The sequence below is a fragment of the Astatotilapia calliptera genome, chromosome 7 (assembly GCF_964374335.1).
Source record: "Astatotilapia calliptera chromosome 7, fAstCal68.1, whole genome shotgun sequence".
Lineage (NCBI taxonomy): Eukaryota > Metazoa > Chordata > Actinopteri > Cichliformes > Cichlidae > Astatotilapia > Astatotilapia calliptera.
In genome coordinates, this window is record NC_137428.1 from 7439946 (window position 1) to 7454074 (window position 14129).

General features: G+C 41.7%; 2 protein-coding genes across 2 annotated transcripts; one reads left to right on the forward strand and one right to left on the reverse strand.

Annotated features, from left to right (window-relative positions):
- The first annotated feature begins 102 nt into the window (after nucleotides 1-102).
- Nucleotides 103-8161, forward strand: acads (acyl-CoA dehydrogenase short chain). The gene is made up of 10 exons (XM_026172668.2): nucleotides 103-270; nucleotides 2335-2495; nucleotides 2819-2968; nucleotides 3061-3172; nucleotides 4161-4312; nucleotides 4396-4566; nucleotides 5927-6064; nucleotides 7119-7214; nucleotides 7292-7348; nucleotides 7440-8161. The coding sequence occupies exons 1-10, from the start codon at nucleotides 243-245 to the stop codon at nucleotides 7590-7592; spliced, it is 1218 nt and encodes a 405-aa protein (XP_026028453.1). The 5' UTR covers nucleotides 103-242; the 3' UTR covers nucleotides 7593-8161.
- Nucleotides 8162-11833: 3672 nt separating this feature from the next.
- Nucleotides 11834-13354, reverse strand: cldn5b (claudin 5b). The gene has a single exon (XM_026172672.2). The coding sequence runs from the start codon at nucleotides 13199-13201 to the stop codon at nucleotides 12554-12556; it is 648 nt and encodes a 215-aa protein (XP_026028457.1). The 5' UTR covers nucleotides 13202-13354; the 3' UTR covers nucleotides 11834-12553.
- Between the last annotated feature and the right edge of the window lie 775 nt (nucleotides 13355-14129).

Below are 14129 nucleotides of genomic sequence, written 5' to 3' on the forward strand. Positions count from 1 at the left end.
ATTATTTGGTATGAGCGAATTTTTGTCCACACTCCAAGGCACTTGGTGGCGGTAATGCACCACATCGTTGTTTGCCAATCGCCAAAAAAAAACGACGACGAAGAAGAAGAAGAAGTAAAAGGGGTTTAGTGCTTCCCCCGCAATAGTAATAATAGTATCCGACAGTACGTGAATGCAGCAGTGGGCTTCATAACAGTGCTGTTGAACTCGAGGGCTGTGCTTCGAGCAGAGAGGACGGTAACATGGCTGCACTTTTCAAAGCAAGAAGAGGTAGGAACATTATGAAAGAAAAGACCGAACAATGAAGGACTTTCAGAAGAAAATTTACCTGTCACTAGAACACGATATTTCTCTAATGTTAGCTGTGCACGAACGGCAATATCACACCAAGTTAGCTTAGCCCAACACATAACCACTGGTCACACGTTTATGTTATGCCAAGCATATGTTTCCATCATTGAACACTATATATGACACTATATATGGCAGTAAAAATCCACACGTCTGCCAGCTTTGAATAACTGATATAAAAGGCGACGTATCTTAGTGGTAAGCATGTTTGTTACTGTTAGCTCCTCGGCTAAAAGGGTTACAAGTTTGTCGTCTAGCTGTGATCAATAACTCTAACAGCACCGACTCCATTTTCGAGAGGAACTTCTGTGTTATCAGAGTCTGAGTGAGAGAGATTTCTTTCTGTCAGGATTTTTAGAAGTGTCAAACATGCGATGGTGAGCTCGACCTTTTACCTAAATAACGTGACGTTTACTGGTGAGCCGGTGTCCTGTCTTCTTCTTCCGGCTGCTCGCTGTAGGGGTCGCCACAGTGGATCGTCTGCCTACGTCTCACCCTGTTCCAGAATCCTCCTCTATCAGACCAACCCTCTGCATGTCCTCCTTCACTACAATCCCCCCCTGAGAAATTCCTCTTTTCCTCCTGCCTCGCGGCTCCTTCTTCAACATCCTCTGTCCAATGAATTCATTATACGCATGTCGAAAACCATCTCAGCCTTACCTCTTTAACTTTATCTCCACATTGCTCAACCTGTACGGTCCCTCTGATGTCCTCTTTTCTAAGCTTGTCCATCCTGCTCACTCACAATGAAGATTTGAACATCTTTAGATGAGTGTCCTATCTTTGTGTCAGTGCCACTGTCTCCCAACCATCCTTCTGTCACAAATCCCTGACACTGGTGTCCACCCTGTTCACAGCACTGCATTAAAACAGAGTATGATTCTGTGATGGAAATCAATGCATGGCCCAAGAAGACTTCCAGAAATTGCTGTCTGTGAACACGGCTCACTGTGCTGTCCAAATGCAGAGAAGAAGCCTTTTATCAAAAGTGCTTGTGGAACTGGCAGCTGCTGCACAGGTCTTAAACACAGAAGATGATGCTGAACCACATCCTGCATCTATTCCAACAGCATGTCCTCCCTGGAGTTCAGCCTTTCACCAACTAAAAACATTTGGATGTGAACATGAAACCAGAAATGGGACAAAGTAGACCCAGGACTACTGAGCAGCTAGAATCCTCTGTCAGACAAGAAATGGACAAAGGTCCAGCATCTGCTCTCCTGAGTTCACAGGAAAAAAGAGGAGATTCGAAACAGTGGAAATATAATCCCATCCTAGCTTTTTTTTTTTTTTGACAAGATTTCCACCAAATTCTGATGCATTAAATAAAATTTAATTGAACAGATGGAATTTGATGTGGCGGTAAGATACCTTCTTCATAATATGGGCATGTTTGAGCTCTTTTTCAGGCTGTTAGGACTGCAATGTTTCCAGAGCTGTGTTATTGAGAGTCTGCTACAACAAGCACTGTTAATGCATCATAGCACTGATGAAATGTCAGTGTAGTTAATGAGCTTTGCACTTTCAGCTGTCCTTTGTCCTGACAGTTCACGTAATAGCATAGCAAGAAAACTGAACTTTATGAATCATTACACTTGTAATAATAACATGTCACATCTGGCTCGCCCAGGGTATGTTTGAAGCTGCAGCTGGGGCTCATTATTAAGTCTTACCATCAAACCAATTAATTAAAGGGTCACATGGCTTTTGGAAAACGTGCTTATGTAACTGCTGCTGGCCCTGAATGTCCTTCAAAGTTAGCAGGGTTCATCCTCTGGGGATCATGATGGTTTCTACACTCACTATGAAGTAATTTATTAACTGACTGCTGAATGGCTTAACAGCTTTTGAGGGTTTTCAGTCTGAATCCAAGTGGCTAGTCGGATGATGCTGTCACCTATAGCACACACCACAAGCATGACTAAATATTGATAAAGTTGATTTATTGAGTATTCAAAACCTTTTTCTTCTTCTCTTCCTCAGCTCTCAGCTCGTTTTTCACTGGTTGTCGAAGCCTGTCTCAGCTCGCAGAGTTACCAGAAACTCATCAGATACTCAGACAGACCTGCAGAGACTACGCTGACAGAGAGCTGTCCCCCATCGCTGCCAGACTAGACAAAGAGCATGTTTACCCCGCTAAACAGGTACCCGCACAAAGCTGCACAGTGACTATTATCAGGCAAAATGTGTAGTTCATCATAAGTTTGTGTCTAAAGATACCAACATTTTTTCTCGAATCCTGAAAGTTTCTGAGTTCATCTTTAATATCCATCTGTCCTGGTTCTTAGACTGTGAGTAGGCTGCACTGGGACCAGGAAGTTCATGAAATACACAACTTTTAAAATCATTATAAAACTGAGAAGTGGAAGAACTTTGGAATAATGAAGAAGAATAATAGTGCGAGATAGTAATAGAGATTCAGTGCTTTGGTGAATGCATAGCTGTAAATATTCTTTTGGCCGTCCAGATTCAAGAACTGGGGGCAATGGGTGTGATGGCCATGGAAGTACCAGAGGAGCTGGGTGGAGCTGGGATGGACTACCTGGCGTACAGTCTGGCTATGGAAGAAATCAGTAGAGGCTGTGCCAGCACCGGAGTCGTGGTCTCTGTTAACAATGTGAGTACAATCTGTCAGCAAAGAGAGCCGAGCGTGAACATGGCTGTGTTTGTCTTCTGATTGCTGCCTGTTCTGTGTTATTTGGCCTATAGTCTCTGTACATTGGACCGATACTAAAGTTTGGTACAGAAGAGCAGAAAAAGCAGTGGATCCAGCCGTTCACCACAGGAGAGAAGGTGGGCTGCTTTGCCCTCAGTGAGCCAGGTAAATGCGACCTGTCTGACACAAAAGTCTGCTTTAATTTTGAGTCGTGTAGTAGAAGAAAAACAGCCCAGTCAAAGTCCAGATCTAAATCCAATCGAGAATATGTGGCAAGATCTGAAAACTGCTGTTTACAAACGCTGTCCATCTAATCCATAGGTGTCAAACTCTGGCCCTAATTACATTTGGCCCGCGAAGCCATACCAAATTACTATTAGAGCTGGCCTACTGGTATTATACAGCTAATATATATATATTTTTAGTATTAAGCTTTGCTTGTTCCAAATTCAGTTTTTCAGCAAAACTTGTTGGAGTCCATAAGAAAAGATTCATTTTTATATCTGGAGGAAGATTATTATTATTATTATTTTTTTAAATAAATATTAATGTTAGCCCGCGACTTTGTTCCAGTTTTGAATTTTGGCCCACTGTGTATTTGAGTTTGACACCCCTGCTCTAATCTGACTGAGCTGGAGCTGTTTTGCAAAGAAGAATGGGCAAAGATTTCAGTCTCTAGATGTGCAAAGCTGGTAGAGACAGACCCTAAAAGACTGGCAGCTGTAACTGCAGCAAAAGCTGGTTCTACAAAGTATTGACTCAGGGGGCTGAATAATTACTCACACCCCACTTTTCAGTTATTCATTTGTAAAAAATGTTTGGAATCATGTATGATTTTCCTTCCACTTCTCACGTGTGCACCACTTTGTGTTGGTCTTTCACGTGGAATTCCAATAAAATTGATTCTTGTTTGTGGCTGTAATGTGACAAAATGTGGGAAAGTTCAAGGGGGCCGAATACTTATGCAAGCCACTGTATGTATATATTGTATATACTCAGTTCATTCAGTTCAATTTTATTTGTATAACACCAATTCACAACAACAGCCGCTAATATATGTGGATGTGATATATGTTTAAGGGTTGTCTGGACACATTTTAGCACACATTTTTCTTTCTTTCATCAAACTAAAGTAATTGAATTAAAATTCCAGGCAATGGCAGTGATGCGGGTGCAGCCTCCACCACAGCACATCAGGAGGGAGATGAGTGGGTGGTGAACGGAACCAAAGCTTGGATCACCAACAGCTGGGATGCCTCTGCTGCCATTGTCTTTGCCACCACAGACAAGACACTGAAACACAAGGCATGACGCAGCACATTTCCACGTTCTCACCGCAGAGATGATGTACACCTGTAATGATGGGGAATGCTGTTTCTATTCTGTAGGGAATCAGTGCTTTCCTTGTCCCCATGCCACACCCAGGGCTTTCTCTGGGGAAAAAGGAAGACAAATTGGGCATCAGGGCCTCATCCACTGCTAATATTATCCTGGAGGACTGCAGGATACCACTGGGATACATGCTGGGCCCACGTGGATCAGGATTCAAAATCGCCATGGTTAGCTCTGGATATTTTCTTTGTAGAGATGTAATGAAACAGACAATGATGCTTTTTTTATGTGAAAGGCTGGTGGAGGCAGACTTTGCATTTTTAGAATTTCATTCAGTCATTTTATTCAATCTTACTCGTGACTCCATTTTGGGTCTTCCTCTTTTTCTCCTGCCTAGTAGCACATAACACGCGCATATAACAACTGGGAGACTTGTTTGTGTATATGCTGTCATTACAGTGAGAACAAAGTTTATTTGGACTTGACATACCATATGTATGTTGTGTAGCTAAGTTACTGCTAGCTTGTATTTCCACTAACATGTGTTTGCTGTGAATCATGTTTGCAAACAAGATGGGTTCATTGTCCTGTAACAACAGGAAATGAAGGACAGGCTTTATTAGAAAATACCTGAAATTTCCTGGCTACTGTTAGTTAATGTTAGCTTACCCACTTACACAGCATGGGTAGATGGCAAAAGTTGGTCTACTTACTCACTAATGTTAGCAGCAAAATACTGACTGAAGCCACATCAGTGTTTTTTAAGTTACATTGTAATGTATTCAGATTTGAGCAAAAACCATTCAATACAGGGCTGCAGCTATCAAATATTTTAGTAATTGAGTAATCAATCTATGAATGGAGTAATTGGATAAGAAATACTTTTGCCTTATTAATCAGCAATGATAAATATTCAAAAGATAAAAAATACAGGTCTTTCAAAACAAACTGGTCATTGATTTCCATTTTAGAGATGTTTTTTGTTTCATTCCTCATCTGATTCATTTGTCAAAAAACAAACCCTTTGTGGTTTTTTCCACAATGTTAAATGTTATTTATTTATTTAATTTTTTTAGAGAAAACCTTTTCTTAAATGCAAAAATATATACATGCTCTCAAGTAGTGTCAAAGCCAAATAAAATAAGGTAAATATGTAATCTAAAATAAGGCATAAAGCATATCAACATTCTGGAGTTTGCCCTGTGTTTGGAAAGTTTTTGTGCCACTGAAAGCAAGATGTTATGATGGTATTTAATTTTTATATTTTTAAATATGAAAAATATTGGGTGTGGGTGAAATGCTTGCATTCGCATTTCCATGATGAAAGTGGCGCGTACAGAGACGTGCATTAAACACAGCATCGAAACAAGAAATTTTTTTTTTCTTTATAATCGAATTATTGAAAATACTTGATGGATCATTGGAGACCATTGTATATTTGGACATGGTTCCTTGACATGGTTTAATATAAATCAAGGTGAAGGCTTTTCTCTCTTGGCTCTTTCAGAATTGTGTGCATTGTTACAGTTTTCCCATTTTATACAGGGGGGGAAAGTAACCGTAACCTCCCATCTTTGTGTTGCACAGCAAACGCTGGACAGCGGGCGGATCGGCATTGCAGCTCAGGCTCTCGGTATCGCTCAGGCTTCTCTGGAATGTGCTGCTGATTACGCACACAGACGAACTGCATTTGGAGCTCCCATTGGCAAGCTGCAAGCCATTCAGGTAACAGGAGAGTTATAACAACTGTTATTTTACTGTATTTAAAACCTTTCTAAGTGATGTTCACTTCTGTTGCTTGCCAGGATGTTGAGAAGTTTATCTTGGGACACATTTCCACACAAAGCCCTGATTTTAGCATGTAGCAGTTGTCTCTGAAAGAACATTTATTCGAGTTCACGGGAAGCCTTGATGTCACGTTTCCTCTGACAGGAAGCTAAAAACACAAAGCTTTTTATTTTAAGATATTCAAAGTAAAGCCAGAAGTATATTTATACTGGAAGACCAGGTTGGACTCATCAACTTTAGATGCTCCATTTCTCATCTAATGTATCGGTCTCTGTTTCCACTGTGTTGTGGATGGTGGGGGCTCATTTATAAGCCTTTTTTATATATGAGAAAGCTGTTGTTCGGAGCTTTATGATTCATATCTCATTCTTTATGGTTCAGGATGTAGTGTCTTATTTGAAAATATCTATACAAGTCTTTAGAGGGGAGTTGGAATTGTTCCTAAATGACTTGAGCTTTGTTTTGTTAGATAATTGATTTATTGTATTAAGGAGATTTGTGCATTTAGCATATTAAAGGTATGATTTTGGAGTATCTCCTGAATTTAGTGCATACACACAAACGCTACACAAGGACTAGATGGGCATTTATTTGCTTGTGATGCTGGGTAGCTAGTGAATCATTTGGGTTAGCAAGTAAGCTAGGATTAGCTAATATAAGTCAGACGAAGGTTTGGTTGCTTACACAAAGAAATCTTCCAGGGTTTTGAGGCAACTGTTGTTAATTGGAGCTATAGAAATAATACTAATTTGAACTGAATTGAAAACAAATTCAGGGCGAAATTAGAAACGGCTTCAGTACAGTATTCTGCTGCTGCAGTCAGATTGCAGGGTTAGACTGGTCCATCTAGTTTCTAGCAAGGCGTAGCTAATAAAGTAGCGTGTGTGCGTATGTGCTGTATACCTTCCTCCCATTCACTGCAGGGCAGTATATATGGTGCTTGGCAGTGTTGTGCTGAATGTAGTTTTCTTGATGCTTTTAATTCATGTAGTTCAAACTGGCAGACATGGCTGTGGCAATAGAGGGCGCTCGGCTGCTCACCTGGAAGGCTGCGCTTCTTCGAGACTCAAAGAAAGCATTCACTAAGGTACCGTCACCTCTGAGTTAAGGTTTGCATTTGATAGAGAATATCAGACATCACTTTTGGCTCTTCTTCTCCTGCAGGAAGCTGCAATGGCCAAACTAGCAGCGTCTGAAGCTGCAACTTTCTGCTCACACCAGGTAACAAAGCGGTTGTAATGCAGAGTCAAGAAATGAACACATACAGACCCTTCTTCTTATCGTCGTATATTCTTTTTGCACTTCAAATCAGGCGATCCAAGTTCTGGGTGGGATGGGTTACGTGACAGACATGCCTGCTGAGAGGCACTACCGTGACGCCCGCATCACGGAGATCTACGAAGGCACCAGCGAGATCCAGAGACTGGTGATCGCTGGCCAGCTGCTGAAAGAATACCAGTTATAAATGGACTGCTATCGCTGTCTGTCTACCTCTGATGTGTGATCAGTCAGCTCAGACTCCACCTCATCCTTTAAGACAAAGAGGCCTTTCTCATCTTACTTGACAGCTTTGAAACAACTTTGACGCCAGTTAGATTGGAGATGACACTTTTCAGGTTATTTTATGCCGTCATGGCTGGAGGAAAAACGGGAACCAGTTCAAATCTACTAATCTGCCCACCTAGCCTGACCTAAGCGTCAGTTCACCCACATTTAAAAGAAGGCTGAAAACACACTCGTATCCAATGATAAAAGTAGATCTTCTTCCTAAGTGATTTTAGGATATGAACCACCACAGAGAACCTCATCAAAGCTGCTAAAGGACAGCACTCCCCACCACAGTCAAAAAACAACTGGGGCTCTCTTTTGGATATGAATGCAGTTCCAGAGACTTGGAGAATCCACGCTAAGAAGCATCAAATCTCAAACAGACCTGAAATATAGTAGAAAACTTTGAGCTTCAAATTTCAGGAGAGGAAATGTGGCATTGTAGAGTGGTTTACAAATGCAAATAAAAGTATGAAAATTGCAAAAGACTAAAAATTACAAAATAATTGGTGAAATGAAGAAAGGGAGAGTGTGTTCCAAAAGTATTTTGCTTATAAAGGTTCTTCACTGAGAGATGTGACCCAGAAGTATCTGTGTGGTGGTCATAACACTAAGATCATATACATAATAATACAAATACTAAGGAAAGGAGCTTCCATGCTTCCTTTATTGCTTCCATATGACTGTTCATTAAAACAATTAAAGGCAATCAAATAAGCCCAAACATGGAGGAGGAAACAAGTTCCACTGGATCGCAGCAGGAAAATATAAGAAAATAAGATGCATTCTATTTTATAGGCGTCGCAGGGTGAACCGCTGTAATTTCTATACAAAGATGCAGCCAGTTCACTTCAGTGAAAAGCAGCATTCTGCTTAGAGCATGGAGAGGCCTAGCGACCAGAATAATCCAGTGTGACCTCATGTTTAATACGAGAGCCTCTTTGAAAACAGCCGTCACTGTATTGCTGTGCCATGTGTGTGAAGTAGCTGTGACATACTGGTATTTTTATATGTCACAGACTTTTTCATTCACATTTGTGTGACTCGATTAAAAATTCTGCTGAATGTCAAATTCATACAAATACACAACAAATTCAAATTCGAAATTTAAATTTGAATTTGGATTTGAAATTCATACAAATACATCTACCGTATGACCGGCCACAAAAATTCTCCTGTTTACAACTGTCAGTCACAAACAGACACAGAGTCTCTTTATTAAACCCAGCAGATTTTTTACGCGTGAAGAAGGCTTTCGTTTGCTGTAGATATTAGTCTGGCACTAAATCTTCCTCCTCCTTGAAATTGCCAACCTTTGTAATCGTGGGATATTTTTCACAGGCTGTTCTGGTTTATTCGACCTCCATAAACAACAGTGTTTGAACACATTGTGGCCATGTAAGGTGCGCATTTTGTAATCTATCCTCTGCATATTGCAGTTTCAACATAGCGGACATTCGTCGTCACACTGATGAGGAGAAACAAGCGAAAGGCTGTTCCAATTCTCAGCTCACCAAGCTTCACTTTTCCTGAGTCCATAGCAATTTTCCTACCTTTAAAAAAAGGAAAAGTAGTAGGAAGGAAGAGAGGTTGGGAATAGGAAAAGGAAGGTACTTTTTGAACACACCCAGCACGTATTATGTGTATTGTACGTGTTTGGAACCCTTTTGAGACACATTTCTCTCCCCATACATGACGACCTTTATTGTCATTAGTTACTATTGGGCTTGTCAGTGTGGGTTGGTGCTATGAGCAAACACTGTGTAACGAAACCCTCTGGGATCATGAATATTACCCACCTTTGATGGGGTGTCATACATGAACTGGAGGACAAATGACTCTTTTCTTTGGCCTCCTATGAGGAGGTTAAGCCACCAGTGGGCGACAGAGTGCCTTCATCTGTGGCTCATTAATTACTGATTGAGTCATCAATCACTGCACTATAATCACAGACACAAGATCAGCGAACTCCCACTTGCCGACTACAGTTTTTTCAAGATAAAGGGTTGAAGGAGGTCACTTTTTTGATTTATGTGTGAATGTTAGAGGTTGTGTAATAAAATCCTGTATATCTGCCTCACATACCTCCTGTGCCTCAGTGGCTTGTACATATTTTATCGTAACACATAGTGTGCAGATGTTGATAATAAAGAATTGCTGATGCCATAAAAATGATCTGTGAGTGAATGAAAACTGGAAATTATGTCCCATCACATAAAAGACGTCAGCAACAATGCTCCGGTCGGCTCTGGGGTTTACATGATGCTCAGTTGGTACCAAGGGTACAAAACTGCAACTACTGCCAAAAACGTCCACCCTAAAAGTGAGTCAGTCCCCACAGACTCTCATGTTAGCATGTCCAACTTTAAAATTGAAGCTTCATAGCTCAAAAAAGAGTTGGATCGCAGACGGTTTCAGTTTTTAAATTACTCATATTAAAGTTTGAAGTCAGTCATAATTGTGATCTAGAAGTTATCATGGAGCACAGTGTCCCTGTTTCTTTACGACAGGCCTATGAAACTAATAAATGAAGTCACAGTAGTGATGGAGGACGTGCTAGGGACAGCATGAGATGGAGACAGATGATCTGCTGTGGCAAATGCTGAAGGGAGCAGCTCGAAGACAAAGAAGACGGCTCCATCTTTTATATACAGTCCATATAAACATGCAAAACATTCATGACTGTCTTTGCTCTCTTGGGCTATCGTGAATGCTTTCCGAACACTGAATAATTAGTAGATTCGTGGCAACATGTTGATTGTGCTGAGCTTAGTCCCAGTGTTATCCATGTTTTAGAATGATGTATGGTTGGAAGCACTGGGAATGCAGGAGAATAGTGTTCTTGCCTTGTCATTTCTAGCTTTTATATCATTTGGATAGAATTCTGGCTTTAATGTGCTTAGACGTGTTTAATCAAATAGTTCTTTTTTCAGGTTCTTTTAAAAACAGAACCTTTAAGACTTTTTCAGGTAATTGCATTCAGTTGTCAGGGGTTTGGTTTTTTTTAAAGTTCTGAGCTAACTCCAAGTTTGCACCATTGATCTTCTAGACTTTGTTGTCTAAACACACATGTAGTATTTACAGTGTACTGGGTTTGGCTGCTTTCTCTTTAAGCAACACTAAAACCAAAAACAGGCTTCTTTTTGAAAAGTGGAAGTTGTTGTTCCACTTGCTTGGAATCTCAGTCAGAGGGGAAATGTTCGTGCGATTGGCCACATACTGTGTGTGTGTGTGCTGTGTGTGTGCTGTGCGGGGTTGTTGTCCTGATGGTGTTTGTGTGCATGTTTTCCTTTTCTGTTTATGCACATGAGGGCACTAATTGCTCCACTCTCCCAGATCTAGGCCAAGCTTCCTGTGGCTGGAGTTGCACCCTTTTGATTGCACAGACCCTAATGATGTGCTGGGTGCACTGTTCAAATGGCTCTCCCATGTACCACTCTGTTAGGGTGCAAGAACCAGGAATCTGATTATTTGCCATTGTTTTTCTATTTTTAGTTTCCTTTACAGACAAACCTGCTGATGACACTGTCACACCTACTTTATGAATGTACCAGAAGGCCAGAAGACCTTTATAAAAGAAGTGAAGCTCATGGTAATATCAGAGAGTGTGGACCATCATGTTAGTACAGTAACAGCAACAGTCTAGATCTTTTTAAAGCACCCACTGAGATGCCTAAACCAACAGCCAGTAAACATCCCATCCCGGGTTAGGCTGCTCTGTGACGGAAAAGGTTGGCTTTGCTATACTCAAGATTCTGGATTGGTTTGTTGGTCCAAATGGGAAACAAAAGACATTAAAGCCCTGAAACTGTGAGTGCTTCAGTGAGAGGGTGTGGTGGCTCTCTTGTGCTGTGGAGGGTAGTTTGCTTGTGTGCTTTGGGTTCTCTTGTCCCCCTGAAAAGGAAGCAACACCTTGTATTGGATTTTTCTTCAATGCCTCATCATCTGTTAGCTCTTTCAGTGTGTTTTCTCTACGGGATAAAATTAGAATAGCTAGCAAATATTCTTATAAAACATACTGAGTGTAGTTAGGTGGGGGAGAAAACTGTTGCACCATCTTGTGTTCCAAAGTGGTATTACACGAACACACATCCTGGTCCTAGTTCAGCTTCATTTCTCTTCATCACTCTTGTTTTGGACAGAAATCGGAAGCACTTGTTTTGTCACATTATTTTAATCACTTTATTATGAAAGGTTTTAATTTGCTTTTAAATCACAGCCACTTACAAAACGGACCTTAGAATTTTCTACAACTGAAATAGTTCATATATTTTCCTCACGATTTTTTGATAACAGCAGGCAAATGCGTAGTGATTGATTGACTGAGATATAAATAGTAAAGGCACACAAGTGTTTTTTCTTCTTTATTAGAAAAAGTACTCTAAAAAATACCTGAAGGCATAAGGAGAAATGCAAACTGTCCCCTTGATTAGAGCCTGGGTGCGCAGGGTTTGAATTATTGCCAACCCTGCGAATTCTCACAAACATCGAAATAAGTCCACTGACTGAGAGAGGAAGAGGAAAACATATTTACACTGAAGCCGTTCAGAGGCCGAGGCTCAACATTCGGCCTCAGCAGCCACATGGTTATTAAAAGTTCCTGGCAACACATTCAACATCTTTTCAATCCTAAACGCGTTTCTCAGGAGTGAACTGCTGACTACTTCCGCTATTGGAAAAATACTACACAATATTCAGAGCAGTAACTCACATATGTGACACGATCGTGCTCCGGAGTTACAGTTACAGCTGCATTAAGCGTCAAATGAGCGCCCTCAGTACGTCACATGAGTATGTATAGAGGCACCGCATCTTTCAGAGATTCAAAATAGCAAAACTGCTACAAATCAAAGTGTCCTGTATACAATGTCTTCTAGTTTACACATACAGGTTCTTGTTGAACTCCCCGTTCACTGCGATCGTCTTGGTCGGAGTGTATTTCATGGGATTTGCGCCCCTGACCGTCTGGGAGAAGGAGCAGCACAGCAGGGTCCCGCCGAGCAGCAGCAGCGCGGCGGCCGCCCAGCCCACATAGATTGCCGCTCCGATCTCTCTCTTCTTGGAGGAAGGGATGTTGGGGTTGTTGAAGTCCAGTATGATGCGATGGGCCATCCAGCAGAGCGGGACGAGCACGAAGAGTCCGCTGATGATGTAGATCACTCCCCCGGCGTGAACCACTCTCGCCTTTATCGTCTCATCCCTGATGCAGTTGGTGCACTGCGCTCCGGCCACCGTGACCGCTAGGGCGACGATCCCCAGGACTGCGGAGATGACCGTCAGGGCGCGCGCCGTCTGATGATCCTGCTCGAGAGCCAGCATGGAGTCATGCACTTTGCACTGCATCTGGCCGGTACTCTGCACCACGCAGGACATCCACAGTCCCTCCCAGAGGGTCTGAGCCACCAGGATGTTGGAATCGATGAAGGCGCTCACCCTCCACATGGGCAGCCCGCAGGCGACCATCGCCAGCAGAGAGCCCGTGACGCACAGCGCCAAGCCCAGGACCTCCAAGCAAGCGGTGAGCATGGCTTCTTGTAGCTCTTCTGATGTTCTTTGTGTGGGAGGAGAAGTGAGGGAGTCTTCTGGTTGCTGACTGCTCTCTACCGTCCTGTCCTGACGCCTTTTACAGCGTGCGCTCACAGGCTGCTCTTTTATCACGCTGCTGCTCAGCCTCCTGAAAAAACAGAAGCCGCAAACTTTGAGCCAATCAGCTGCGAATGCATCTTTGTCTCAGCCAATTATAAGCGTGCATCAGCAGGCACGCTCCTGTGTGCAGCGAACCGGAGTTCAGTCTGTGGGATGGCTTAAACTCTAGAACCCATATATTGATACAAATATGCAAATATATTTAATACAACATCTTCAGGAATTACTTGTATGACAACTCGTATGTGTTAATTGAAGGTCTGAATTTGTTGCTTTAACTTAATTAGTCATATTAAAGTTGGGTTGAGCAGTTTAACATTTTGAATTCTGTTGATTCTCTCAAAGTGAACCAAACCTGCCAGTGAAATGACTGAAATGCTTACCCTGGATTCCAATTTTGTCTTTCCTCAAACGCCCTCAGTGAAGTCAAGATTTTAAAACTGACAGTTTCCACCCCATACTTTGACTTCAGTGACATTAAATGAAGACAGATGCCTTCAATAGTCAGAGATGCCTTTATATATTTATGTATCTCACTGCAATTATTATTTTTAATTGTATTATATTGGCTTCACCAAAAAAACCCTTTTGCTTCGCATAGGACTGACCTTCATACACTCACCAGTTTATTAGATACAGCTACTACTAATACAAATATCAAATTCCCCATGGTAGTGAGTTAATGGATTTAGTCATAACCACCGGCTGAAGTTCAAAGTGAGCGTCAGAGAAAGTCCTTGCCTCTGATTGGCTATCCCTGCTCTAAACATGGATAGACTCAATCTCTTTAGCAGTCAAATGTGGTCTT

Excerpts from the sequence above, each read along its gene's own strand:
- acads (XM_026172668.2), top strand. The coding sequence starts at position 243 with ATGGCTGCACTTTTCAAAGCAAGAAGAG. Across the intron at positions 3,173-4,160 it reads CTTTGCCCTCAGTGAGCCAG|GCAATGGCAGTGATGCGGGT; the intron begins GTAAATGCGACC and ends TTAAAATTCCAG. Across the intron at positions 4,567-5,926 it reads CAGGATTCAAAATCGCCATG|CAAACGCTGGACAGCGGGCG; the intron begins GTTAGCTCTGGA and ends TGTGTTGCACAG.
- cldn5b (XM_026172672.2), bottom strand. The coding sequence starts at position 13,201 with ATGCTCACCGCTTGCTTGGAGGTCCTGGGCTTGGCGCTGTGCGTCACG.